Raw genomic sequence first — 27,565 nt, 5'->3', positions numbered from 1 at the left:
GATCTTAGTTCCCCACTCAGGGATTGAACCCATGCCTCCCTGCAGTGGAAGAGAGGAATCTTAATCAGTGGACGACCAGGGAAGTTCCTTTTCCCAGATTCATAGAGGTGTAACTGACATACTCCATGGTGTAAATTTACGGTTGCAACACAAAGATCTCAAATACGTATAAAGGGGTGGCGCTACTGGTAAGGAATCCACCTGCCAATTCAGGAGACGTGGGTTGGATCCCTGAGTCAGAAAGATCCGCTGGAGGAGGGCGTGGCAACCCATTCCAGTATTCTTGCCTGGAGAGTCCCATGGCTGGCATGTCACCAAAGGGTCATCACCAAACGTTAGCTGACACCGCCATCGTATCAGCTACCCTCTCTTTTCGGTGATGAGAAATTTTTAAATCTACTCTCTCATTAGCTTTGATCACCATGCTGTATGTTAATTCACCTTGTTCTATGTTCTGAATGTCCATCCTCACCCACAGGCCGTGTCTACATGACACCAAATCCCACCTTTGTTTCTACCATTAGCAACGTATTCTTGGGTCAGCCCACCGCTACGTTTTCTTAAGTTAAAAAATTATTTTTATTTTTGGTGTTTAGTTTCTACCGTACAGCAAAGTCAATCAGCTATACGAGTCCCTTGGACTGCAGGGAGATACAACCAGTCCATCCTAAAGGAAATCAACCCTGAATATTCACTGGAAGGACGGATGCTGAAGCTGACGCTCTAATACTTTGGCCACCTAATGGGAAGAGCCGACTCACTGGAAAAGACCCTGACACTAGGAAAGATTGAGATCAGAAGAGGGAGACAGAGGATGAGATGGTTGGATGGCATCACCGACTCAACAGACATGAGTTGAAGCAAACTCTGGGAGATGGTGAAGGACAGGGAAGCCTGTCATGCTGCAATCCATGGGGTCACAGAGACTCAGACACGACTTCGTGACTGAGCAATGAATACATGTATCCCCTGTTCTTTTGGATTTCCTTCCCATTTAGGTTACTATCAATTCTGAAAAACCCATTTGGTTATTTTAATTGATAGTAAGACAAACGAAGCCAGTCACATTCCTATAAATGGCGTTCTGAAGACTCAGAACACATCCAAAAACCCAAGAAGGAGACCGCGTTGCCGTCCTAGGATTTTAATTGCCATGCGCTAGCCTTCATCCAGACGGACAGACTTCATAATATGGGAGAGAGATCCGAGTTGAGTCTAGACTTGAAGCCAGTGAGCTGTCGGAGCATTCGTACGGAGGGTCCTCTTCGGAGAAGCTGGACTCCGATGTTCACCATCCGGGGTTCTCCTCTCATGGACATAGAATTGGCCTTTTGTATCTTACAGTCCAACATCATGTTTCCCCAAAACAAGCCTAAGGGATTACTGTGATGGTTGGCAACCATCACCTTCCCCCCACCCAGCCCACCCAAGGAGTTCGTCCCCACGGCTCTTTGGTAGTAGCCCCTGAAGCATCATATGTAGGAGACCAACCAAGACGCCAGATCATTCATCCACAGAGAAGAAATAAAAGCCCCTCCATAGCGGGCGCCTCTCACAGCAAACGCTACAACAAACCCCAGAAGTCCACTCGGATCCCACGTGGATTTAAACAAAGCCCTCTCAACCTTCTTACAAACCCATGTCACAATTTTCAATAGGACGTACTCAGCCATTCAGTGATGTCTGACTCTGCGACCTCATGGACTGTAGCCCCCCAGGCTGCTCTGTCCACGGGATTCTCCAGGCAATAACACTGGAGTGGGTTGCCAGTTCCTCCTCCCAAGGATCTGCCCGAGCCAGGGATCAAACCTGAGACCTCCTGCAGATTCTTTACCACTCAGCCACCTGGGGAAGCTATAAATAAACCACTCAAACATTTAAAACCCACATCTTGTCTTTAGTACAGCGACCCATGTCTGGCTTTAATCATCTTTGTGGTGGCCAGCATCTCCTCCTCTTAGGACAGCAGCTGACACCTGGCTTTAATTATCCTTGCGGTGGCCACAAACACTGACTCCCTGAGAGGGTCTGACACACTGCATTCATTTCCAGAACTTGGATGCTTCTGAAGTAAGGCTTTCCCGTGGAATTACAGCGTCTAGGGTCACAAAACAGAGGATTGTCCCCACATAGCTGAGTTGCATTGGCTCACCGAGGCCCGCGAGTGCAGCTGTGAGGTGAGGTAGTGAGACCCAGCCAAGGGCAGTCCAGTGTCCTCGACCCCGCGCGGATTCGCCTCCAGAGAAACAGCCTCCCCAGATCCACTCGCCATGAGCACATGACCCTTGGGCGTAAACCCTGGGTGCTTATTCCTGCGTGCTCAGTGCCACGTGGCAGCCTGGATGGGAGGGGAGTTTGGGGGAGAATGGATACCCCTATGTATCAGGCTGAGTCCCTTCACTGTCCATCTGAAACCATCATAACATTGTTGGTCGGCTACATCCTAATACAAAATAAAAAGTTCAAAATGGAAAAAAAGAAAAAAAACTGGAGTGGGTTGCCATTTCCTTCTCCAGGGGATCTTCCGGACCCAGGGATCGAACCCATATCTCCTGCGTTAGCAGGAGAGTTCTTTACCACTAGCGCCATCTGGGACGTCTTCTACACCAGTAGGTAAACCAGTTTGGAAGAGGTCATCTCTCCCAAGCCAGCTAGAATCTCCTTCCAAATATTTCTGACGTGTCGCCACGGGGACTATGTCAAGACACTTTGAAGTCCCCCTGAGTATTTCTGCAGAAGAGAAAGCACAGCCGTGGTGTCTGTCAGCCACTCTTGGCAAAATTCACACCACAGTCACACTCAAGACATCCGAACGTTGACCCCATCTTCAAGAAAAGGACTTAATCATTCTGGAAGGTTCTCAGGGAGCTCAGTACCTTTCTGAGTGCTATTCGTTTGAAGCTCTGCAGTGCTTCAAGCTAATCCTACAGAGGACGGACGTGGTTTTATCAGTCCAGGAGAAAATCCTGAGCTCCTTCAAGCAAGTCCAGAGACCCAGGGTTGACCAGAAAGCTATACTCATGTTCTCTTTCACTGCTGTTGTTCACTTGTTCAGTCGTGTCTGACTCTTTGCGACCCCATGGACTGCAGCACACCAGGCCTCCCTGTCCATCACCAACTCCTGGAGTTTACCCAAACTCATGTCCATCGAGTCAGTGATGGCATCCAACCATCTCATCCTCTGTCATCCCCTTCTCCTCCTGCCTTCAATCTTTCCCAGCATCAGGGTCTTTTCCAATGAGTCAGCTCTTCCCATTAGGTGGCCAAAGTATTAGAGCTTCAGCTTCAGCATCAGTCTTTCCAATGAATATTCAGGACTGATTTCCTTTAGGATGGACTGGTTGGATCTCCTTGCAGTCCAAGGGACTCTCAAGAGTCTTCTCCAACACCATCATTCAATGCATCAATTTGGCGCTCAGCCTTCTTTATGGTCCAACTCTCACATCCACACATGACTACTGGAAAAACCATAGCTTTGACTTAGACGGACTTTTGTGGGCAAAGTGATGTCTCTGCTTTTTAATACGCTGTCTAGGTTGGTCAAAGCTGTTCTTCCAAGGAGAAAGTGTGTTTTAATTTCATGGCTGCAGGCACCATCCTCAGTGATTTGCTAACAAGACATAAAGGAGACAGGACGTCCCTGGGGAAGCCTGAGAGGCATGGGGAGCTTGGGTCACACGGGGCTTCAAGCTGGGTTTTGGATGGACCACGGGGTGGGCAGAAGGCACTCAGGTGGGTTGACCGTAAACAGAGGCACGTGGGTGAAGAGCTCCTCCTCGGAACGTTGGGACGTTGATGGAACAGGACCGCTCATCAGAACAGTGTGGTCACTGCAGGAAGCGGTCCAGCTTTTCCTGAATGCGGGCGAAGGCGTCCTTCCCCAGGTAATCCATCCGTCCCTCCTCCCACTTCCTCCGCTCCTCCTCGGGACTCAGGACCTTGAGCTTCTCTTCGATGGAGATCTGGGAGACGGAAATGGTCAGGTCCACCTGGGGAAAGACAAGCCCACAGGGAGACGCTTGTGAGCCAGGAAGAGGGGTTCTCACCAGACCCCAGACCTGCTGGTGCCTGAAACTTGGACACCCAACCTCCAGAGCTGCGAGAAGTAACATTTCATGTTATTCAGAAGCCACCCAGACTGTGGTCTTTTTTTGTTACAGCGGCCTCTGCAGACAAAGGCACAACAAAAAACATCAATACCAATTTTATCCTCTGCCCAGCCATGAGTCAGCTCTTGAGCTAGATTTCCTCCGACTATTATCAACCCTGAATATTCACTGGGAACGACTGATGCTGAAGCTGAAGGTCCGATACTTTGGCCATCTGATGTGAAGAGCCGACTCATAAGAAAACACCCTGATGCTGGGAAAGACTGAGGGCAGGAGGAGAAGGGGGCAACAGAGGATGAGATGGTTGGATGGCATCACTGAGTGGACATCACTCGATGGACCTGAGTTTGGGCAAACGCTGTGAAATGGTGAAGGACACCCCTTTTCTTCACTATTGTCGGTCGTCACTGCAAGGAAACCCCTGGCGTGCTGCAGGGTGTGCACACGACTTAGCGACTGAACAACAGCACCAGCAACAAAAGTGTTACTACATCGTATTAGAGACATGAGCCATCCACTTCCTTAAATGCATCATCAGAGCGACTGAAATGTAAGACCAGAGCATCCGTAAGAGGTAGACTTAGGAAGAAAGCATCTTTCATTTACTTCTGCAAGAAGAAATCCATGCATGCTTGATTAGATCAAAACACCCCCCCCCCCACCCCTCAAATTTCCCAGGTTTTATGTCTATGCATCACCTCCCAAGCTCAGGGTGCAGAAAACACAGCCCAGCCCCTGCAGAACAGCGTTGCAAGAGAAAACGGGCGGGATGATCAGAGCTGAGGACAGGAAAGCGGGTGTACTGCCCGCCAAGGGCAAAGGCCAGAGAAAAGCCAGGTGAATCCGAGACAGCGGGAGATGAAGGTTCTCATCTCAACAAGCAAGGCTGAAACCGCGGTAAGGCCCGTGCGTGTACACAGCTGGCTGCTGCAAGAGCCCACAGCGCCCATCATGGGAGCTGCACGAGGTGAACGGTCGGGACAGGGGACACCACCTCCAGAGCGTCCTGGGGACTGGGGTCCCTGCTGACATCCGCAGGGGGCTCCCGGCTGGGTTCCAAGGCGTCCTCGGGTGGGGCACCTCCCGCCTTCTCCGCCCGCCGCTGCAAACAGAATCATTGCATCGTTAGTCTGCAGGGGGCTTCCCAGAACCACAGCCTGAACCAGAACGACAGAGAACTCTTTCTCCTTAGGATCAAACAAATGGTTTGTGCAAAAAAAAGAAAAAAAAAAGTAAGCAATTTAGGGCAACCACCCCGCCCCAGTGGTCCAGTGGGTAGTATGGCAGTGGTTTAGTCAATCATTCGTGTTCTGCTCTTTGCGACCCCATGGACTGTAGCCTGCCAGGCTCCTCTGTCCATGGAATTCTCCAGGTGAGAATACTGGAGTGGGTTGCCGTTCCCTTCTCCAGGGGATCTTCCCGACCCAAGGATCCAACCTGTGTCTCCTGCATTGCAGGCGGATTCTTTACCCACCGAGCCCCGGTTCACTGGTTGGAACTCCTCAATTTCGCTGCCGAGGGCCCTGGCTCAATTTCTGATGGGGAAACTCAAATCTCACAAGCTGCACAGCACAGTCAATAAACAACAAAAAAATTTTTTTAAGTCATTTGGTGTGATTTACTACTCTGAACTTCTCCCTGTTACTTTTTGCAAAAGGTGAGAGGCTGACATTTGTTATGTGATGTAAGGGTTAATCTTTCAAATGAGGAGATTGGGATTGACATATATACACTATTGATGCTATATATAAAATAGATAACTAAGAAGGACCTGCTGACCAGCACAGGGCACTCTACTCAATACGCTATAATAACCTTAGGGTTCCCAGGGGGAAGGATGGGGAAGGGATAGTCAGGGAGTCTGGGATGGACATGGACACACTGCTGTGTTTAACATGGAGAACCAGCAAGGACCTGCTGGACAGCACAGGGACCTCTGCTCAGTACTCTGTAATGACCTACCTGGCCAAAGAATCTGAAATAGGTCCGTGTATATGTATGGGCTTCCCTGGAGGCTCAGTGGTAAAGAATCTGCCTGCCAACGCAGGAGACATAAAAGACTCGGGTTTCATCCCTGGGTCGGGAAGATCCCGTGGAGGAAGGCATGGCAGCCCACTCCAGTATTCTTGCCTGGAGAATCCCATGGACAGAGGAGCCTGGTGGGCTGCAGTCCATGGGGTCGCAAAGAGTCGGGGGCACGACTGAACGTCTAACACTTTTCTATTTCTTCCTAAAGCAAGATAGAAGAGAACCTCAGGGATTCAGGCGGGCAAAAACCCAGGTGTCTTATCCACCTGGAAAGTAAAGCGATTCATGACCACCACCAGGGGGAAACCATTCAGAAATGTCACGGGATAGAGGAGAAACACGTGGGGCGTCTCCTTTGGTGGCCGACCGACATAGGCAAACAGAGAAACAGGCGCCGTTTAAGAAGATTGTAAAGTAAAAAAAAATAATAATAATAAAAAAAATTTTTTAAAAAGAAAAAAAGTCTGCCCCTGCAGGCGCTGTGTGTTTGATCCCTGCTGAGGGAACTCAGATCCCCTGTGTTGCGTGGTACAGCCATTTCAAAAAAAAAAAAGGAAGCGAGTTATACCGAACTGGTTTGGATCTCTGAGAGGTCTGCAAACTGGGGGGAGGGTGCTGAAAACACGTTGCGTCGCACTTCAGCTCGAGTCTCTATTTCCCGCCAACCTACCGTCTAAAAACAAAAAAAAAAGCAAAGTTAGGACAATACTTCATGCAGATAACGAAAAATGCCTCATCTGCGTTCGTCTGCCTCCACGAGTACAAACACAGCTGGACTAGAAGCCGGTCAAGGAGGTTCAAACCGGTCCATCCTAAAGGAAGTCAGTCCTGAATATTCATTGGAAGGACTGAGGCTGAAGTTGAAACTCCAATCCTTTGGCCACCTAATAAGAAGAGCTGACTCATTGGAAAAGGCCCTGATGCTGGGAAAGATTGAAGGCAGGAGAAGGGGACAACAGAGGATGAGATGGCTGGGTGGCATCACCGACTCAGACTGGGTGGTCAGGTGGCAGACAGTTTTTCTCCCGTGTCCCCACAGGTCGGGTGAAGGTCCCGTCCCATGAGGACCTCTTCTGATTTCAGCTGGAACGCCACAGGAAGACAAAACCCACAGAAAACCATGCAAGCGGCTCTTCTTGACTCTACCCGGGGTGGCACATGGCGAAGACCATCCCAGCCGGCAGGAGACAACTGAACACGTCACGAGCATCATTGGGTGGCTTCAGCGTGGAAGCGAAAACTGTTTCTCAAGGAGCCGCTTTGGAAGGGCATGGAGCAGAGGAACGGCAGGAATCCTGGGTCATTAGATGACTTCGTTGGCTGGCCGTGACGCAGACCAGAAGCTGACCTGCGTGTACTGGGGCTGGGACTTCCGTGGGGGCTCAACAGTAAAGAATCTGCCAGGAATGCAGCAGCTGCAGGAGACCTGGTTTCCATCCCTGGGTGAGGAAGGTCCCCTGGAGGAGGGCACGGCTACACACTCCAGTATTCTTGGGCTTCCCTGGTGGCTCAGACTGTAAAGAATCCCCCTGCAATGCAGCCATGTGGCTTCAATCCTTGGGTCGGGAAGATCCCCTGGAGGAGGGCATGGTGACCCATTCCAGTATTCTTGCCTGCAGAATCCCATGGACAGAGGAGCCTGGCGGGCTACAGTCCACGGGGTCGCAGAAAGTCGGCCATACAAAGGCTGCTGAAATAAGCATTCCAGACCTGTCTCTTGCATATTTACAGGATTTAAGAAAATAACCTCTCTCTCTTTTTTGGGGGGAGGGCAGTGAGGGGTTGCCAATTTGGGTTCCAAATTCCCTAAAGAACCCAGCGTGGGTCATTCACTCAATGGTCAGTAGATGGCAGCAAAGCAGAAAAATTAATTGCAAAGACGTCTGCTGTGTTGTTCGGTCCCTAAGTTGCGTCTGACTCTTTGTGACCCCATGGACTGCAGCCTGCGAGGCTCCTCTATCCATGGGATTCTCCAGGCAAGAATACCGGAGTGGGTTGCTATTCCCTTCTCCAGAAAGATGATCTTGGAGTGTAAAATAATGAAATATAGGCACATACACGGTAAAAAGGACACCTTCCTTATAGCTCAGCTGGTTAAGAATCTGCCTGCAATGCAGGAGACCCGGATTCAATCCCTGGGTTGGGAAGATCTGCTGGAGAAGGGAACGGCTAAACACTCCAGTATTCTTGGGCTTCCCTGGTGGCTCAGCTGGTAAAGAATCCGCCTGCAATGCGGGAGACCCGGGTTCCATCCCTGGGTCGGGCAGACACCCTGGAGAAAGTAAAGGCCGTGCACTCCAGCATTCTGGCCTGGAGAATTCCATGGACTGTGAAGTCCGTGGGGTCTCAAAGTGTCGGACACGACTGAGCAAATTTCACTTTCATGTCTTCTTGGGACCTCAATGTTTAGTTAGGTCTTCTGCCCACTTCTTCCCCCAAAGTTTATTTTTTAAACATTTTTTATTTTATTTACTTTCGGACTCGACTGAGTGACATTCACGTATAGAAGGGCCATGACTTTCTCAATTTTAGACACACGTGCCCATCGGAAAATGGTCAATACAGACTTTCTTTCTTGTGTTTTGTTTTTTCTCCGGCCACGCCTCACAACATGCAGGATCTCCCCACCCAGGGATTGAACCCAGGGTCCTCTGCACTGAAACCAGGGAGTCCTAACCACTAGACCATCAGGGAAGTCCTGATAGACACTTCCTTAAATGCTAATCTCTTCCAGAAACACACCCCGAAATAATGTTTCACCAGCTATCTGTGCATCTGTTACTCTGCTCAACTTGACTCATAAAACTAACCATTGCAGTTGGAAAGTTTTTTATTTATTAATTTTATTTATTTACATTAATATATTAATATAACATATATTCATATTAATTTATACTCATTTGAATAAAATTATTTCTATTTTATTTATGTTTATAATATATCGATATGACTATATTAATGTTTTATAATTAATATATTGTTTAGTTACATTGATCAATTATACTATATTATTTATATAAATTATGTTTGTATAGATTAATTTGTTAATCATATTAATATATCGATTAATACTATATTGAATTATAATATAAATATATTATTTATATTTATCTATATTTACATTAGGAGAAGGCAATGGCACTCCACTCCAGTACTCTTGCCTGGAAAATCCCATGGACGGAGGAGCCTGGTGCGCTGCAGTCCATGGGGTCGCTGAGGGTCGGACACGACTGAGCGACTTCACGTTCACTTTTCACTTTGATGCATTGGAGAGGGAAATGTCAGCCCACTCCAGTGTTCTTGCCTGGAGAATCCCAGGGACGGGGGAGCCTGGTGGGCTGCCGTCTATGGGGTCACGAAGAGTCGGACACGACTGACGCGACTTAGCAGTAGCAGCAGTATATTTACATTACTTTATATTGTATTTGTTTTTATTTATAAATATAAAATTATTATATTTTATTTCTAATTATGTTAATACATTAATATAATACATTTATATTAATACTTATATTTATTATTTAAAGTATATAATCATTTATATAATTATTTCCTTTCATTTATTTATTTCTGAGAGATTCCCCATAGAGTCTGACTGTCAAACACTTAACGCGATTTAAATGTTTGCCAACTCTTATCAAAAACCAGGACGCAAAGGACCTCCTGTATGGCAGAGGTTATTATATTCAGTATGTTGTAATGTAACCTGTCATGGAAAACAATCTGAAAAAAAATAAATGACTGAAGCACTCTGCTGGACACGCGAGACTCACCACAGTGTGGTAAATCGAGTACACTTCAGTTTTTCTTATTTTAAATTCCCATTGCGGGGGTGGCTCCTGCTGGCAGAGCAGGGAGGCGGTTCTACAGGAACCTAAGGGCTTAATCCACAGAGTGTTCACATTCCTGCAAGGCGGACGCTTTCTGCTTAACCCACATGAGGCGTTTCCTGGGCCCAGAGGCAGGTGCTGGGAAAACCCCAGGGTACAGCAGAAGAAATGAAAAAAAAAAAAAAAAATTAGAAATAAGCTCACTTCCCAGCCACCTCCATGGTGCAAACCGGTGTCTTTTTCTTTTTTTCAATTTGTTTGGGTGGTTATGAATTCACAACTCAAAAATTGCTAATGCACGGAAGTTGCCTGCCCATCACTGATCCCATGTTAAAGTTACAGAAGAGAAACGTCCCATAGAAACGTCGGCTAAAATCGAAACGTCCATTGTCTTACCATAAGCGAGAAACAGACCCCGGAAAGCTATTCGCGAGATACCGGAAAGGACAACGTCCTTTCCATGGGGCCCCCAAATCCCACCCCCATCAGTGAAGTCATGCTAAGTCTCGCGAGAGACAGAGGGGCTTGAAAATGGCTTTTATGTGGCAGCCTGGATGGGAGGGGAGTTTGGGGGAGAATGGATGCATGTATGTGAATGCCTGAGTCCCCACCCTCTGCCGCTGAAACCATGACAGCATTGTTACGGGGCTTCCCAGGCGGCTGTCGTAAAGAACCCGTCTGCCAGTGCAGGAGACTTAAGAGACGCGGGTTCGATCCCTGGCTCGGGACGATCCCCTGCAGGAGGGCAAGGCAACCCACTGCAGTCTTCTTGCCTGGAGAATCCCGCGGACAGAGGAGCCTGGCGGGCTACAGCCCATGGGGTTGCAGAGAGTCGGCCATGACGGACCGGCTGGACAACAACAGCCTCACCACCCTTTTGTGAGACAGCGGTATTATTATTATCACTCAGATGAGCTGACAGGCGCCCAGAGAGGTTGGCACAACTTGTCTGAGCTCACACAGCTCGGGCTGGAGGAGCCAGACTCTGATCTCACACTTTGGGGCTGAGGCCAGAGATTAATCAGGACCGGCTTCCAGTACCACCTGCATAGACAAGCTAGATGCACTCCTCGGACGTGACTGGGTGACAGACCCTTTCACACTGGTGCCAGAGCAACCTGAAGACGGGTTCCTCCCATCCTCCTCCCCACGCCCCACGTCCGGGGGTTCCAGGGAGCATCCCCCATCTCCATGGTAACCAGTGAGACTGAGCCTTCATTGCCCGTGCGTAGAGCAAATGGACTGACCTCTTCGGAAGGGCACGCTGCCCGAGTAGGGATGTCTTCCTCCACCCCCATGATCCTCTCCGAGGCGTCAGCAGAGCAAGCCTGCCTGGGCCCCTCTGCTGGATTCGCACACGACCCCTCTGCCGCGGCCGCTGCACTGGAACACGGCACCCCAGCGCCTCCGAGGTGAGCCTGCGTGAAAACGTTCACACTCAGCAAAGTTGCCCGTGTTGTTCAGTCGCTCAGTCGTGTCCCACTCTCTGCGACCCCGTGGACCGCAGCACGCCAGGCCTCCCTGTCATTCACCATCTCCCAGAGCTTGCTCAAACTCATGTCCATCGAGTGGGCGATGCCATCCAACCATCTCATCCTCTGTCGCCCCCTTCTCCTCCCACCTTCAGTCTTTCCCAGCATCAGGGTCTTTCCCAATGAGGCAGTTCTTCCCATCAGGTGGCCAAAGTATCAGAGCTTCAGCTTCAGCATCAGTCTTTCCAATGAATATTCAGGACTGATCTCCTTTAGGATGGACTGGTTGGATCTCCTTGCAGTCCAAGGGACTCCTGACCTTTCTGCCAATCTCACTAACATCCACATTCACATTATTGCTCTAGGTAAGAAGGACCCCATGGCACAGGCTCCCCACATGGCTCTCAATGTTTCATTTCTTAGAACCACCTGAATCTGCTTTATCTTTCTTCATATACAACCCAGTACCCAGCAGCAAAGAACTCGCCTGCAATGCAAGAGACGTGGGTTCCAACCCTGGGTTGGGAAGATCCCTCGGAGAAGGGAATAGCAACCCATTCCAGTATTCTTGCCTGGAGAATCTCACGGACAGAGGAGCCTGGTGGGCTACAGTCCATGGGGTCGCAAAGAGTCTGACAGAACTGAGCGACTCCATTAAAAAAAAAAAAGACAGCCTAAGCAGACTGCTTGGCAGAAAGGAACAGCACTTTGCTATCAGCGACAAGGTCTGAATAAACTCCTATTTGATTGTCTCCGATGGTCAGAGAAAGTTTTTTTTTTTTTTTTTTCTTCTCCTCAATCTTTTGGCCACAATGCACAGCATGGGGAGTCTTAGTTCCCCGACCAGGGATCAAACCCCTGCTCTCTGCATTGGAAGGTGAATGGACCTTCTTAACCACTGGACCATCTGAGATGTTGCAAGAAAGTTTTGGTTCTGACTGCAAAATAGCACCCAGCTCCACCAAAAAAAAACTGCAGTAAAAACACTAAAAAGTGAATTCTTTTCAAGGTCCCAATGCATGTATTTGCAGACACTGGACTACACTGTACCAGTAAATGTTCCCGTTAAAAACAAACCGAGAAATATAATTTACTGGGACCTTACCTTAAAAGGTCTTTTGTCTACCTGTTGAAATTCACTGCAGAAACTCCAGTACGGAGAGCGTGCAGCATTATAGTTTAAAAAAAAAAATCAAATGGGTGCCCATTCCAGAACCTGAAAAGCCCTCTTCAGACACCACCTTCAACGGCCTCTTCAATCAAGGACAGCAAGTGGAGAATGCCCGCTCCAATGACATCTATAATCAGTCATTTCCAGCCACTTAATCAATGAGTGGCTCTTTCCCTGATGAAGCCGGCTAATTTAAATGATTATTTCTGCGTCAGTTTGGTAAACCGCAGCCACAGTTCTGCTCATGAAACATTCACGATTTTGCACCAAAAAAAAAGAAAAAAAATGCCCGCCTCTTTCAGCATCTTCCTACATGAAATACAGGGCATGCATACAGATGACAGTGGTGCAGGATCTAAAGCTTTGGCAGGTCCTTAACCTCCAACTATGGCCTTTATTTCTTGGGGTGAAATAACGCATCTTTCCTCGTCTAATTCCTTTCTGGTGTGCGTCGGCATTATTTAATATCTTCTAATTCCCTCATTTTTAAATAAACATGTCTATAAACGGTGAACTATTCCTGAACTTCCCTGGGGGTGCAGTGGTTAAGACTCTGGGCTTCCCGTGAGTGGGGACTCCGGTTTGATCCCTGGGCAGAGAACTAGATAACCACATGCCCCAGTGAAGACCTGGTGCGACCACATACATAAATATTTTTTAAAATTGAACTTAAAAATTCTTATTTCTTCCATGACTGTAGTCCTTGACAGATTTTTTTGTTCTCTTCTAAAGGGAAAGGTTTTTATATTTTTCTTTGTTTTTCCCCCAAACTGTCTTGAGATATAATTAATATATAATATTGTGTAAGTTTTAGGTATATAACATGGTATTTGATACAATTATATTATGCAAATTGTTTACCACTTGATGTTTTTTGGGGGGGATGTAATTTACTTTATTGGAATGGAGAACTGTCCAAGAGCCAACACCCTAATTTAACTGAAAACTATTTGTGAGGTCGTAGAACTATGTTATAATTTGAAGTCCAACTTCTTCTTCTCAGAAAGAGGCTCATAGTTAAAATAAGAAAATAAGTATTTGGATATTAGAAACAAAAATGCATTTACAGTTGTCAAATTTTTAATGGACTTGATCAGCACAAAAGTGGCCGATAGGTTAAAGACGCAACATCCTTCAAGTACCTCTTTGAAAGTGCCTTTCTTGGAAATAAAAATGTAGTGTATTATAAAAAACAAAAATTTACCTAGAAAATCTGCCTCTGAAACATTGACAGATTTTTTTTTTTTTTAATGTAACTTGGTGATTGCTTATAATAGCCTATATCTTGGAGAACGAAATGGCAACCCACTCCAGTATCCTTGCCTGGAAAATCCCATGGACGGAGGAGCCTGCCAGGCTACAGTCCATGGGGTCGTAGAGAGTCAGACACGACTGAGCGACTCACACACATCCTATATCTGTCTTTAAAAAAAAAAAAATTAACAATGAGAAGAGATTCAGCACAAGAACGTGGGGAGTCTGCCTTTGAAGAAAATGCCCAAGTGTAGATCATAGAGAACTGATCCCCGGTTTCTGTCTGTTTCTAATCCCCGGTTTCAACTCTGGGGTTTCAGGACCTTACCGTGTGACCTGGGGGCGCGTGGTGGTCCTTGTTCCGGATATCTTCACAAAGGGGCAAGATGCTACGGTGGTAAATTCCCCACCACTGGTTAAGGAAGGACGTCTGATGCTGGTCGGCCCGCCCGGAGCCCTCCTCCAAAACGGAGCCCGTCTGGGGATTGTACTTGCAGTTCCAAGGCTTTGAGGACCCCAGAAAGTGGACCACCTTCGCACTGGAGCCAAATCTGAGGAAGAAACACAGACAAAAATTAATAAAGTTAAAAAAAAAAACAGAAAGCCAGTGATCACCGCAGGACTCGTCACAGACAGTAAGATGCACCTCGACGGCTCAGGGATGATCCTCTCGTGACAGCCACTTAGACTTGCATTGAAAAAGAAAAATTGTTTACAGTCAGTCCACGTTGGCAGTCTTTCATATTTCTGTAGACCAAGAAACATAATCAGAACCCACTGGGATGCTCCCCACAACAGAAAGAATAAATCAGGAGTCTTAGAAAGGTGGGTGGTTTCGTAGCCCAAATCATCTCACCCTGAAAACGATGACAGATTTTTTAAAAAATAGATTTCATAGCAGAGAATGAAAGCTGCAGACCTGAAAACTGGCATCTTGGGCAAGACGGGAAATTTTCCCCTCTTCATTTTTGTCTTTTTATGGTTATCACGCGAAGAGTTGACTCATTGGAAAAGACTCTGATGCTGGGAGTGATTGGGGGTAGGAGGAGAAGGGGACGACAGAGGATGAGATGGCTGGATGGCATCACTGACTCGATGGACGTTGAGTCTGAGTGGACTCCGGGAGTTGGTGATGGACAGGGAGGCCTGGCGTGCTGCGATTCATGGGGTCGCAAAGAGTTGGACACGACTGAGCGACTGAACTGAACTGAACTGATTGTTATCGCCACTCGCACCAACCTCACAGCTTTGAAAACATTTTTTTCTTAATTCATTGCTTTCTTATGAAATTTTGATATCATATTCTCCCCAGAGATCTGTGTGTTCTGTATGGCCCACTGTGCCCACTCTGGGACTCTCCTGATGGTCCAGGAGTTAGTATTTTGCATTCTAACGCAGGAAGTGTGGGTGCCATCCCTGGTTATTTAGCGTCTAACTCTTTGCGACTCCATGGACTGTAGCCCGTCGGGCTCCTCTGTCCATGGGATTCTCCAGGCACGGAGACTGGAGTGGGTTGCCATTCCCTTCTCCAGGGGATCTTCCCAACCCAGGGGTGGAACATGCATCTCCGGCACTGGCAGGCACATCCTTTACCGTGTGAGTCACCAGGGAAGCCCTTATACTCATAATTCATATTGAGGTTTCACAGAAAACAATAAAAATCTGAAAGCAGTTATCCTTCAATAAAAAAATGAATTAATAAAAATATATACTCTACATAATAACTACATTTTCAAAAAATTTGTAGTTATAGGTATACCTTTCATATTTTATAAGAAAATCTAACTGAAACTATATATAAAACCTATTATTTTTAAAATGTGTAAAAAGGGACACATCTGTGACATTTTTTCATAAAGTATAACTACTTATGAAACTCACTGTTTAAAAGCAGGACTGTAGGTGTACGTGGTGTTGCTGCTCAAGTTATAGATGAAGGGCAAGTGCTTCTGGATGTCGGCGGTGGACCAGTTACTGAAGAAACTGTTCAGCAAGCCTTGGTCTGCCCCTAGAGAGTTACAGCATAGCCAAAGAAGTGAATAACGAATGGTGTAGTTTTCGCCCCCTGCACTGGGAGCTTGACGTCTTAGCCACCGGACCAGCAGGCAAGTCCCTCACTCCCCATCTGTAACTTGCTATTCACAGATTCAAGGTGGCGGGGAGGAAGTGCCGGTGGGTCAAAGGGATGGCCACAGCCCCACTCCGGTCCACAAACGTCCAGCTGCCCCTCAACGTACCATCAAAGCTGCCGTGGTCGGTGGCGTGCTGTAACAGGAGGCTGTGCGTCTCCAGCGAGGGTTGGAAGACAAACACCCCGCTATTGAAGCAATCCGGCCACCCGGGATCCGGGGCCGCAGAAAACTCCCTCCTGTCGAACAGCTCATCGATGTTGGACAGCACCTGGGGAGACAGAGCGTGGGGCCCCCCCGTACGACGTGACGGGAGAGAACCAGTCTGACTCCATATTGAATCTGTGTCTGTGACTTGAACTTCTGTGCTCAACTGCTTCTGCTACAAGTTCATCACTAAAGGGATGAAGCAGACGGCTTCCCAGGTGGCTTGGGGGGAAACAACCGATCTGCCAATGCAGCAGACGCAGGAGACGTGACATGGGTTCGATCCCCTGGGTTGGGAAGATCCCCTGGAGAAGGAAATGGCAACCCACTCCAGTCGTCTTGCCTGGAGAATCCCATGGACAGAGGAGCCTGGGGTTGCAGTTCATGGGGTCACAAAGAGTCAGACAGGACTGAGCACACATATCCCTAAAGGGATGTTGCACTTGAGCTTAAATGCTACACAATGGCCCATCTCTTGTCTCCAGGAACTGCCTGCCTCCAATGGAATGAGCCTTAAGCTAAAATTCCTTTGTTTAGCTCCCAGGAAATATCCAGACAAGGACAAGTTGATCACAAAAGGGAATTTGCCTGGAAGCTTCTGGTTGCTTAGTCACCAAGTCGTGCCCAACTCTTTGAGCCCCCGTAGACTGTAGCCCACCAGGCTCCTCTGTCCATGGGGTTCTCCAGGCAAGAATACTGGAGTGGGTTGCCATGCTCTTCTCCAGGGGATCTTCCCAAGAGATTGAACCACGTCTTCTGTTACCCGAACATTCCTGATGGAAGTGTTTTGGTATTCACTTACTTAACAAATCACCATCCACAGGCATTACTTTCTGCAAAAATTCCCCGGTCAGTCGTGTATTAACATACAAGTGAGAAATGCAACAGGAACTTCATGATGAACCAGACAATGGTCTGTGATGGGACAGTTATACCGAATTTTTGAGTGACCCTCTTCTTTGAAGCTTATATTCCAAAGAGAAGAATGTGTGTATCAGATTGCTCCCTGGTTTCATTTCAGGAGACACCATTGAAGCAACACCATCTATTAAGCAAAATTATCATCTCCAGGTTCTTAAGATCCTCTGTGGAACACTTAAACATTTAACTAATTGTATTTATTCTCTTTCATCTAGCAAATGTAACCAGTAAGCCTGGAAATCCATGAACATAGTGGTTTGCAAGTCAGTACATTGATGCGTTAGTCGCTCAGTTGTGCCAGACTCTTTGCAACCCCATGGACTGTAGCCCACCAGGCTCTTCTGTCCATGGGATTCTCCAGGCAAGAGTACTGGAGTGGGTTGTCATTTCCTCCTCCAGGGGATCTTCCCAACCCAGGGATCGAACCTGGGTCTCCTGCACTGCAGGAATATTCTTTACCGTCTGAGTCGCCAGGGAAGCCCCAGTATATTGATGATATGCTCTTAACTGTATTGCTCTTAATTGTATTTATTCTCTTCTATCCAGCAAACATGACCTACGAGACTGGAAATCCACAAACACGGAGGTTTGCAAGTCAATAGCATATCAGCCTGCGAGAGCTTGACCACTAACAGTACTCCTCTCCAGCACACCTATTGGCTTTATAAATTGTGCTCTGTTTGGGAAAAAAAAATATTACTCTGATTGTTCCTCTATTCTGATTTTCCTCTCCACGCCTCCATCTTTCTAGACCACCTTTGCACAACCAGGACAACCCAGAATGGATCTCCAACACTCCAATCTCATTTCACATTTCGACGTTCCAATGGCTATTTGTGAAAGTACCTGACCTTGGCTCCAACACCGAGGGTCACTACCCCAGATGACTACAGTGGAGATGCTATAGCCTAAGAAGCCAGGTTTCCAGTCCCACCAGGACTGTATAATTCACGGTACAATCAAAGAAGAGTATTTTTCCAATATTTTATTTTGTGCAGATGACATAATGAAATCACTCGTCCTAGGGAAGGGACGGGCCTTCAACTAACCCAGTGTTCTCAGCAACACTATTGGGTGTCTTCTACCCGATGTTGACTGACTAAATGTTGGTAGTAGAGATGAACATTACCCGGTGGGTGTCAGGAAGCATTTAACAGGAGGCTTCCTGTGTGCTGCTTTCGATCTGTCGGGAATCCTCTGTTCCTTATTAATTCCTGAATATTCAGGAATTAAGAGGGGAGGCAAGCCTCTCCTGGGACTAAGAAATCCAGGCATTTCCTTCGTTAGTTTTTCCATACAGTGATAAGCACCCTCTTCCTTCTTATGAACCATATGGTACAAGTGGTTATTTACAACTCTCTCTTTCATATGGGTGACCTCATGTTTTCTTGATAACTTGTAAGTTTTGATTTTATCTCTGCTGAAAATAGCTATCGTGTAAGACAGTATAAGTGAAGTAAAGTCCCTCAGTCGTGTCTGACTCTTTGCAATCCCATGGACTGTAGCCTAACAGGCTCCTCCATCCATGGGATTCTCCAGGCAAGAATACTGGAGTGGGTTGCCATTTCCTTCTCCAGGGGATCTTCCCGACCCAGGGATCGAACCTGGGTCTCCCGCATTGCAGGCAGATGTTTTAACCTCTGAGCCACCGGGGAAGACAGTATAAATACATACACAATGTTGAATAAAACACCTTTGCTCCATCAGAGCTCTGGTCTCCACGTCTTTCTTTCTCTCTCTCTTTCTCTCCCTCTCTTTTTCAGGCTGATCCCCTGGAGCTCAGAGGCTCTCTGAGTTCACTTTCCTGCCCGGGCTTCTAAGACCCTCTCGAGAAGGTGCTCTGCGCCTTCCCCACATTGAGAGGGCGCCTGAGGGCTTTGTGAACAGAGCAAGCCCCGTGTCAGGGGATTTATTGGCTTTCTGTGTAAACCAAGGAATATCAGCCTCCTTCCATCCTTTACTTCCTTATCGTCGACTCCGGACCACCAGGTTCCGGTCCATTAAAGGAGCTCAACAGGTGGGGACCCACCAGCACGGGCTAGCAGCCTGCTGATGGAGAGAGGGGCGTGATCTTTGAGTGGGCGGCTCCTCGCCAGGCAGAAGGTCTGGACCTCCCCCTCCTGCACACTCACCAGTGTGTCTGCATCCAGGAAGACGCATTTGCTGTAACGGGTGAGCGTCCAGCAGTGGAGCTTGGTGAGGGTGATCCCGAGGTCAGGTCTCTTCAGAAAGGCCAGGTGGACGTAGTCCGCACTGTCTATTAGGTTCACCTCGATGACCTCATCGAACACCCTTGAGAGGATAACCCTGGGAAAAGACAGGCCGAGTTCTAGGAGACCAGGAGACCGTTTCACACAAGATACTCTGTCCCTTGGTGCTCACATTTCATTTTGTGGGAGTATATGCTGAAGTGTTTTTCTCTAAAAGGTTCTGGAGGGATAAAAATCTTTGTACAAATATATGTGCTCAGTCGTGTCCCTCTCTTGGCGACACCATGGACTGCAGCCCATCAGGCTCCTCTGTCCATGGGATTCTCCACCGAGGATACTGGAGTGGGTTGCCATTTTCTCCTCCAGGGGATCTTCCAAACCCAGGGATCGAACCTACATTGCTTATGTCTCCTCCAATGGCAGGCAGCTTCTTTACAACTAATGCCAACCAGGAAGTTGGGGGAAAAAAACAAGATTTTTTTCTGCAAGCATTTTACCTCAGAAAGACTGTCTTTCTGTCAAATTTTACCTCAGAAGTTCCTTCTTCCTGCCAGATTTCATCTCAGAAACTCCTTCTGTCAGATTTTTATCTCAGATCCTCCTATTGGCTGTCAGATTTTTGCCTAAGAAACCCCTACTTTATGTCAGATTTCACCACAGAGACCTCTAGCTTCTGTCAGATTTTACCTTACAATGTTCATCTTTCTGTCAGATCTCACCCCAGAAGGTTCATGTTTCTGTCAGATTTTACCCCTGAACCCACTATGTCCTGTCAGATTTTCCTCAGAACCCCATCGTTTCTGTCAGATTTTATGTCAGAACCCCTGAGTGTCTGTCAGAATTTGCCTCAGAACCCCCTCGTTTCTATCAGATTTTACCTTAGAATGTTCATCTTTCTGTCAGATCTCACCCCAGAAGTTCCATGTTTCTGTCAGATTGTACCCCTGAACCCTCTGTGTCCTGCCAGATTTTACCTCAGAACCTCGTGTGTCAGATTTTACCTCAGAACCCCTTAGTTTACGTCAGATTTTATGTCAGAACCCCTGAGTGTCTGTCAGAATTTGCCTCAGAACCCCCTCGTTTCTATCAGATTTTACCTTAGAATGTTCATCTTTCTGTCAGATCTCACCCCAGAAGTTCCATGTTTCTGTCAGATTGTACCCCTGAACCCTCTGTGTCCTGCCAGATTTTACCTCAGAACCTCGTGTGTCAGATTTTACCTCAGAACCCCTTAGTTTCTGTCAGATTTTATGTCAGAACCCCTGAGTGTCTGTCAGAATTTGCCTCAGAACCCCCTCGTTTCTATCACATTTTACCTTAGAATGTTCATCTTTCTGTCAGATCTCACCCCAGAAGTTCCATGTTTCTGTCAGATTGTACCCCTGAACCCTCTGTGTCCTGCCAGATTTTACCTCAGAACCTCGTGTGTCAGATTTTACCTCAGAATCCCTTAGTTTCTGTCAGATTTTATGTCAGAACCCCTGAGTGTCTGTCAGAATTTGCCTCAGAACCCCCTAGTTTCTATCAGATTTTCCCTTCCAACGTTCATCTTTCTGTCACATAATAGCTCAGGTACATGCCCCACCCCAGTCTGTCAGATTTTGCCTCAGTCTCTCAGCTATATTTCAATAAAAATGTAAGGAAAATAAAAATGCTTTAACTTAGCTCACGATGTGGGCTTCCCAGATGTCTCAATGGTAAAGAACCCACCTGCTTATGCAGAAGACACCGGTTCCATCCCGAGGTTGGGAAGGTCGCCTGGAGGAGGCAATGGCTACCCACTCCAGTGTTCTTGCCTGGAGAATCCCATGGACAGAGGAGCCTGGCAGGTTACAGTCCACGGGGGTCGCAGAGATTGTCACACGACTTAAGGAGTGTGCATGCATGTGGACTAGTGGGACGGTCGCTCCTCAAGTCCCCCACGCCCCCCCGCCCCCGAATCAATGACGTGGATCCCCATATTTGAGGCAAGGAGCTGCTCTACACACGCGTGGCGTTGCGTGTCAGGATTCTGAAACAGGACCCCTTCCTCTAGTAACAACCGCAAGCCCTTCTGCAAGCATCCCAGCCCCACCACGCGTGCGCCGGTCCGAGCTCACGGACCACGGCCCAGAACCTCCCCCAGCTTCTACGGTCTGCAGAGCCGGGTGTGCGTGCGCGAGTCTTACCTGAGCGGGTTGGACACCTGAGGCGTGACGAGCACCACCAGCCTCCGGGTGGCCCTGTGCTCCCGCAGCGACTGCCCCAGCACCAGGGCCCCCTGGCAGTAGACGTCGTTGGTGGCCAGCGTGACAAACGCCTGGTCGGACACTGTGGACGGGGACAGCCGGGTTACGTTCCCGCCCGGCCTCGGGGCTCAGCGGTGCGGCTGAGCGCCACCTCTGACTCTCTCGAGCTTCACGACCGGGACTGGACAAGACTTTCCCAGCTGGCGCCAGTGGTGAAGAACCCGCCTGCCCATTCAGCAGACGTGAGAGACGCGGGTTCGATCCCTGGGTGGGGAAGATCCCCTGGAGGAGGGCGTGGCCACCCACTCCAGAGTTCTTGCCCAGAGAATCCCATGGACGGAGGACAGTCCACGGGGTCGTGAAGAGTCAGGCACGACTGAGGCGACTTAGCATGCATGCGTGCATATTCCAAAATACGCTTCAGGGACATTTCACGTGCATTCTTTCATTGAAAAATTAAAAAAGAAAATTCTTCAAAAAGAAAAGAAAACCCACGTGGACGCAGGAAACACTAAATATGAGACTAAGTCAAGCAAAGTGTGATTAAAATTTCCTGGTGCTGATGAACAGATCTAAGTTTATACACTGTATCTGTTTATATACACCAGGAAATTTTAATCATATACTCTGCTTATATACAAACAGACACTGCATATAAAATAAACAAGTAACAAAGACCTACTGTACAGCACAGGGAACTCTATATCTTCTAATAACCTATAATGGAAAAGAATTAAAAAAAAAAAAAGAATACGGAGGGACTTCCCTAGTAGTCTAGCAGTTAAGACTATGTTCTTCGCTTTGCAGGGGACATGGCTTCAATCCCTGGTCTGGGGATCTAAGATCTCACATGCAATGCCCCTATCTCCAAAATAAAAAAAAAAAAATACACACATATATAAAAATTAAAATATACGAATATATACATATATGTATAAAAACATCTATAACCAAGTATATGTAGATATAGACATATACACAATATATAAATGAATATATGCTCAGCCATGTCCAATTCTTGCGACCCCATGGACTGTAGCCCACCAGGCTCCTCTGTCCCTGGGATTCTCGAGGCAAGAATACTGGAGTGGGTTGCCATTTCCTTCTCCAGGGGATCTTCCTGACTCAGGAATCAAGCCCAGGTCTCCTGCACTGGCAGGCAGATTCTTTACCACTAGCACCACCTGGAAAGCCCAACAAGAATTTTCCACTTTCGTGCATATTTATAACTGAATCACTTTGCTGAAAACAACACGATATTGTAAATTAACCATCCTTCAGTTAAAACAATAAAATATCCTTTTGCTCCAGAACGACACACGTGCCTAGCTCAGACTGCTTATTTGATTCTCCATTCAAGTCTCAAAAACTCACCCAAAACTTTTAGGTCTCGGGTGAACACAAAGCCAAGGTAGAAACAACACTCGGATTGATCCGAGTTACCACGAGGATTCCCCCCCACTTTGCCAAAAGAACCGGGCTCTCAAAAGGGAACCGCCAGACCCATTAGTTAAATCGCACACACCCCAGTCGTTGGCAAGACTTCAACTCAAGGGTGTATGAAGCCAAGGAGACGGGCTTCAGAAGAGAAAGGAAGACTGTTTCATTCACCAAAAATCCCGTTTCCCCAGGGTCTCCGCAGCAGGGAAAGAAACTCCAACAGCTGATGAGACTGACTGCAGTTCCAAGTTCGAAGAACGCGTGATGTGGATGTTCACAAGGAATTTTAAACAGCTTGATTCTGATTTCGCCAGGACGAAACCAAGGGGATCAGGAGATCCGGGCCTTGGCTCCCGAGCTGGCCACAGAAATTAACATTCGCAGCGTTTGGTCTGGGGCTGGAACACACACAGCTCAGTTCTCAAAGGCCAGATGGCGCTCCCCTGGGGCCCCCGCGCCCTCCCCGCCTCCAAAGACAAAGTCACCCCGGAAAGAATCGCAGGACCCAGCATTCCTGGGCCCGTTTTCCTGTTTTAACCTTGACATTCTGCTGGGGTGAGTGCCCACCTGCCCAAGGGCCTCCTGTCTACCCCTGGCTGGGGTTCTTCTTGGATTAAGGAGAAGATGAGGATTCCTGGCATCTCGGCCATGAGTTATTACTGACAGGGAAAACTCAGAATGCGTCTGCAGCTCCAGAGATGGCTGTCTATCTAATCATCTACCTAGCTATCATCATCTATTAACATTAATAACATCTGTCTAGGAAATGGCACCCCACTCCAGTAGTCTTGCCTGGAAAAATCCCATGGACGGAGGAGTCTGGTGGGCTACAGTCCAGGGGGTCGCAAAGAGTCGGACACGACTGAAGGACTTTACTTTCTTTACCTTTCTTTGTCCATCTATATATCTACTTACTTACGTATCTTGATACCCATGTATCCTCTATGCATCTTATCATTATCTATTAATATTAATGACATCTATCTATCCACGTATTTATCATCTACTTAGCTATCACCTATATTTATGTATGCTCTGTGCATCTATTATTATCTATTAATATTAACAACATCTATCTATCCATCTATTTAGGGCTTGGCAGGTGGTGCTGGTGGTAAAGAACCCGCCTGCCAATGCAGGAGACATAAGAGACATGGGTTCGATCCCTGGGTGGGGAAGATCCCCTGGAGGAGGGCATGGCAACCCCCTCCAGTATTCTTGCCTGCAGAATTCCACGGACAGAGGAGCCTAGCCGGCTACAGTCCGTGGGGTGGCAAAGAGTTGGACATGACTGAGCCACTGAGCACGTACGCAGCCACGCTGAAAGGCCGAGTTTCCACTTGACGGGATGTGAGGGTGGGGACGTCTGGCATGGAACACAAACAGGACTGGTGGCTGTCCTCCAACCCCAGGACGAAAAAGAAAAAAAAATACATCTCCCAAAGTCTACTTCACCCTGCAGACAGCGGCAGCTGCTGGTTTTATGAGGGGTCGGGAAGAAATGTTTACTCCGATTCCTCGCCTCCTTCCCCTTCCACCCACCTAACAACCACTCCCCCAAAATAACACCCCTGGCTTCCTTGGCGGGGTGGGGGGGCCCTCCTCTTTCACTCAAAGGCGCGTTTTGTTCCCGGCTGAGAGCGCTGAATCCCCAGTGGGGTCTCTCCAGCACGCTGCCCAGCCCGACGGCCATGTGTCCGAACGTCCCTCCTGAATGCTACCATTTATACAGACCCTCGCCGGTTTCCAGAAAACGCGTATTTTTTTTTTTTTGGAGAGCTCCAAGCCGCTCCCTGGAACACACATCAACAGAACCTTGCAGCCTACAGCAGGAAATCGGCCCAAACAACTTTGCCTCTCTAAGGCACAGAGGTGGGAAACAGTTGAGAAGCCGCCTGGCGACTTATTACCAAATCGCTCCTCTGAATAAAAAGCAACCTGAAACTTTTTTTTGTTGTTGTTAATGCTCTCATGAATGATCAGGCCTGACTTGGGTGCAAGTAGAGATTGTCTTCATGATAAAAAGAACAACAAAAAAAAAAACAGGAACAGGCGGGAATTTCCCAGCAGGCAAGTGGTTAGGTGTGGCTCCCCAGGTGGCTCAGTGGTAAGGAATTCGCCTGCCAATGCAGGAGATGGGGGTTCAATCCCTGGTCCGGGAAGATCCCCTGGAGAAGGGAATGGCAACCCACTCTGGTATTCTTGCCTGGAGAATCCCCATGGACAGAGGAGCCTGGCAGGGCTACGGTCCATGGGAGCAAAGAGTTGGTTACGACTCAGACACTTGGCATGTATGCGGGGAAGCAGTTAGGATGTCAAGCTCTCCCTGCTGGGGGCCCAGATTCCACTCGTAGTCAGCAAGGCAAAATCCCACATGCCGGGTGAGCTGGCCAAACCAGCCCTCTTCCCCAGACACACAAAAAAACCCAAACAAACAGAACAGGACAGACATCTTTCCCATGGGTGAAGGCTACATTTTATCATCCCATTTCTAAGCCTCTGAGGTCCACTGTCCCAAATGGATGTCCCTGCCAGCCCGAGGGCAGGCGGAGAGGATGCAGTTGAAGCCCTTGGGAGTCAGGGCTCACCACAGTCCCAGCCATCCCACCAAAGGCAGCCTGCTGCCCTGCAGCGGGGATTAACCCCAGATCTTTATACGGGAATAAGCAACTCTGTCTCTGGTCTGATCTTGCTGAGGACCAAAGACGCTCTGTGTTCCCAGAGTTTTACGACCGCGAACTTCCCATGGTTTTGCACGTCGGTAAGCCTCTCACACAGTTCCGTGCCTGCCAAGAAAATGGTCCGCCCAACCTCCAAGGGCTAAGCTTTCACAGAAGGAAAATTACCAAATCTCAGTGCCCCTTGACCATCTGTTTTTGAGGGCAGGAGGAGAAGGGGGCGACCCAGGACGAGCCCCTTGGATGGCAGCACAGACTCAACGGATGTGAATTTGAGCAAACTCGGGCAGATGGTGATGGACAGGGAGGCCTGGCGCGCTGCAGTTCGTGGAGTCGCCAAGAGTCAGACACGACTGAGCCACTGAACAACAGCCACACAGGTCCCTAAAGCTCAGCCCTTCCCAGCCGCTGAGACCCACTGTCCCGCCAGTCGCACCAAAGGTCACCAAGCTCTCCAGCCCCCGGGGTGAGCGAGGGGCTGGGCGGATACAGCATGGTGGGCGCTGAAGAGTTTGGGGACCACTTTGTGCGGGCACAGCGGGGAGGTGGGGGTCCCCCCGCCCCCAGCGCAGTCCATCTCACCCAGGCTACGGAGGCTGGCCGCCAGGAGGGTTCTCCGCTTACCAGGCATGGTGTGGGCGCAGCGCGCGATGGGCACCACGTGGCCGAGGGCGCCCAGGCGCGGCGGGCTGCCTCTCTCCCGGGCTCCAGCCGCCCAGCCGAGCGGAGGCGTCGGCTGCGTCTCCAGGGGCCCCACCCGCTCCGAGTTCAAGGCCTGCGGAGACAGCTGGGCGTTCCGGATACCCGCACCGCCCCAGGCCCCGGCCCCTCCCGAGTCAGCCCACGTCTCCGCCGCGCGCAGGGGCAGCCGCGGGCCCTCCCGCCGCCGGGGCGCCCCCGGGTGTCCTCAGGGTCCCCCCGCCGCGCCCGGCACAGGCTCCAGGCGCCCCCCGCCCGCACACACCCCCATCCACGGCCGAGACTTCAGCGGCCTCGCTGCGCCCCCCACCCGATCACTCCTTTCACCGCGTGTCTAGCCCTGCGCCCCGCGCCTCTCTGAGTCTCTGCGCTCCAGCAGCCCAAGTGCGCCCCAAATCCGCTCCCGGGTGCCCCCTCCCCTCGGGCGCCCAGGCTGCCACCACGCCTCCGGAAGCTTCCTACACCTCCCACCCCCGAGCCTTCCACACCCCCGCGGCCCGCTCCTCCTCCGAGCTCCGGGAGCTCCGGTCTCCGCCGCGCCCAGGCCGCCCCCACGTGATGCGCTGGGGCAGCCCCGGCCCAGGCCTGCGCCCCCCTCCCCGGCCCCGGATCGCCGGCGGCGCCCCCCACCTTCTCCACGCTCCCGTAGTTGCTGGCCCGGGTGGGCGGGGCGGCGCGCGGCCCAAAGATGGGCGGCTCTCCAGACGGTCAGCTCCGCCCCCGGGCGGGGGTCTCCTGCACGGCCCGCCCCAGCCGCGCGCCGGGCCTGGTGCCCCGGCTGAGGCCCCCGGGAAGGGAGTGCCTGGAGGCGGGCACCTCGGACTCCCCGCCCCGCTCCCTCGGGCCCCTCCCCGCGGAATCCAGGCGTCTGGGGCGTCCTGGCTCTAAAACCTCTAACCTTTAACACGCCGCCCCCAAAGTCAATGTTTGCACTGGCCTCAGGGCCCCAGGCCAGCGCGCGGCCCGGGGCAGAGGCCACGCTGGAAACGTGATCGTACGGCGGGAACGTGTGGTGAGCGGAGGAGGAGTGCGCGCGGGGCGTGGACAGTGCGTGGGTGCGTGCGGCGTGCACGGTGCTTGGGCGCAGGAGGGAGGGACTGATCAGACTCGGTGATGGAGAGAAGCGTAATGCGGGCGGATGAACCTGAGTAGACGAAGGGGAGAACACAGTTATGAGTGAATGCATGCC

The 27,565-nt window shown here is 49.5% G+C and overlaps 1 protein-coding gene across 10 annotated transcripts; it reads right to left on the bottom strand.

Annotated features, from left to right (window-relative positions):
* Window positions 1–1,128: 1,128 nt before the first annotated feature.
* Window positions 1,129–27,565, bottom strand: GYG2 (glycogenin 2). 10 transcript variants are annotated; one of them, XM_005228482.4, is made up of 11 exons: window positions 27,275–27,565; window positions 26,302–26,452; window positions 21,500–21,641; window positions 19,254–19,428; window positions 16,102–16,264; window positions 15,746–15,872; window positions 14,193–14,415; window positions 11,215–11,385; window positions 6,706–6,810; window positions 5,104–5,211; window positions 1,129–3,989 (listed from the first exon to the last, which is right to left on the bottom strand). In XM_005228482.4, the coding sequence occupies exons 1-11, from the start codon at window positions 27,560–27,562 to the stop codon at window positions 3,828–3,830; spliced, it is 1,815 nt and encodes a 604-aa protein (XP_005228539.3). In that variant the 5' UTR covers window positions 27,563–27,565; the 3' UTR covers window positions 1,129–3,827. The 10 variants fall into 10 exon arrangements, with proteins under 10 accessions (XP_005228539.3, XP_005228537.3, XP_024844223.2 ...); XM_005228480.4 differs by lacking the exon at window positions 27,275–27,565 and adding an exon at window positions 27,007–27,181; XM_024988455.2 differs by lacking the exon at window positions 27,275–27,565 and adding an exon at window positions 26,865–27,039.

The sequence above is a fragment of the Bos taurus genome, chromosome Y (genome assembly GCF_002263795.3).
Source record: "Bos taurus isolate L1 Dominette 01449 registration number 42190680 breed Hereford chromosome Y, ARS-UCD2.0, whole genome shotgun sequence".
Taxonomy (NCBI): Eukaryota; Metazoa; Chordata; class Mammalia; order Artiodactyla; family Bovidae; genus Bos; species Bos taurus.
The sequence above is the reverse complement of the archived record's forward strand: the minus strand, read 5'-3'. Positions and strand labels throughout refer to the sequence as shown.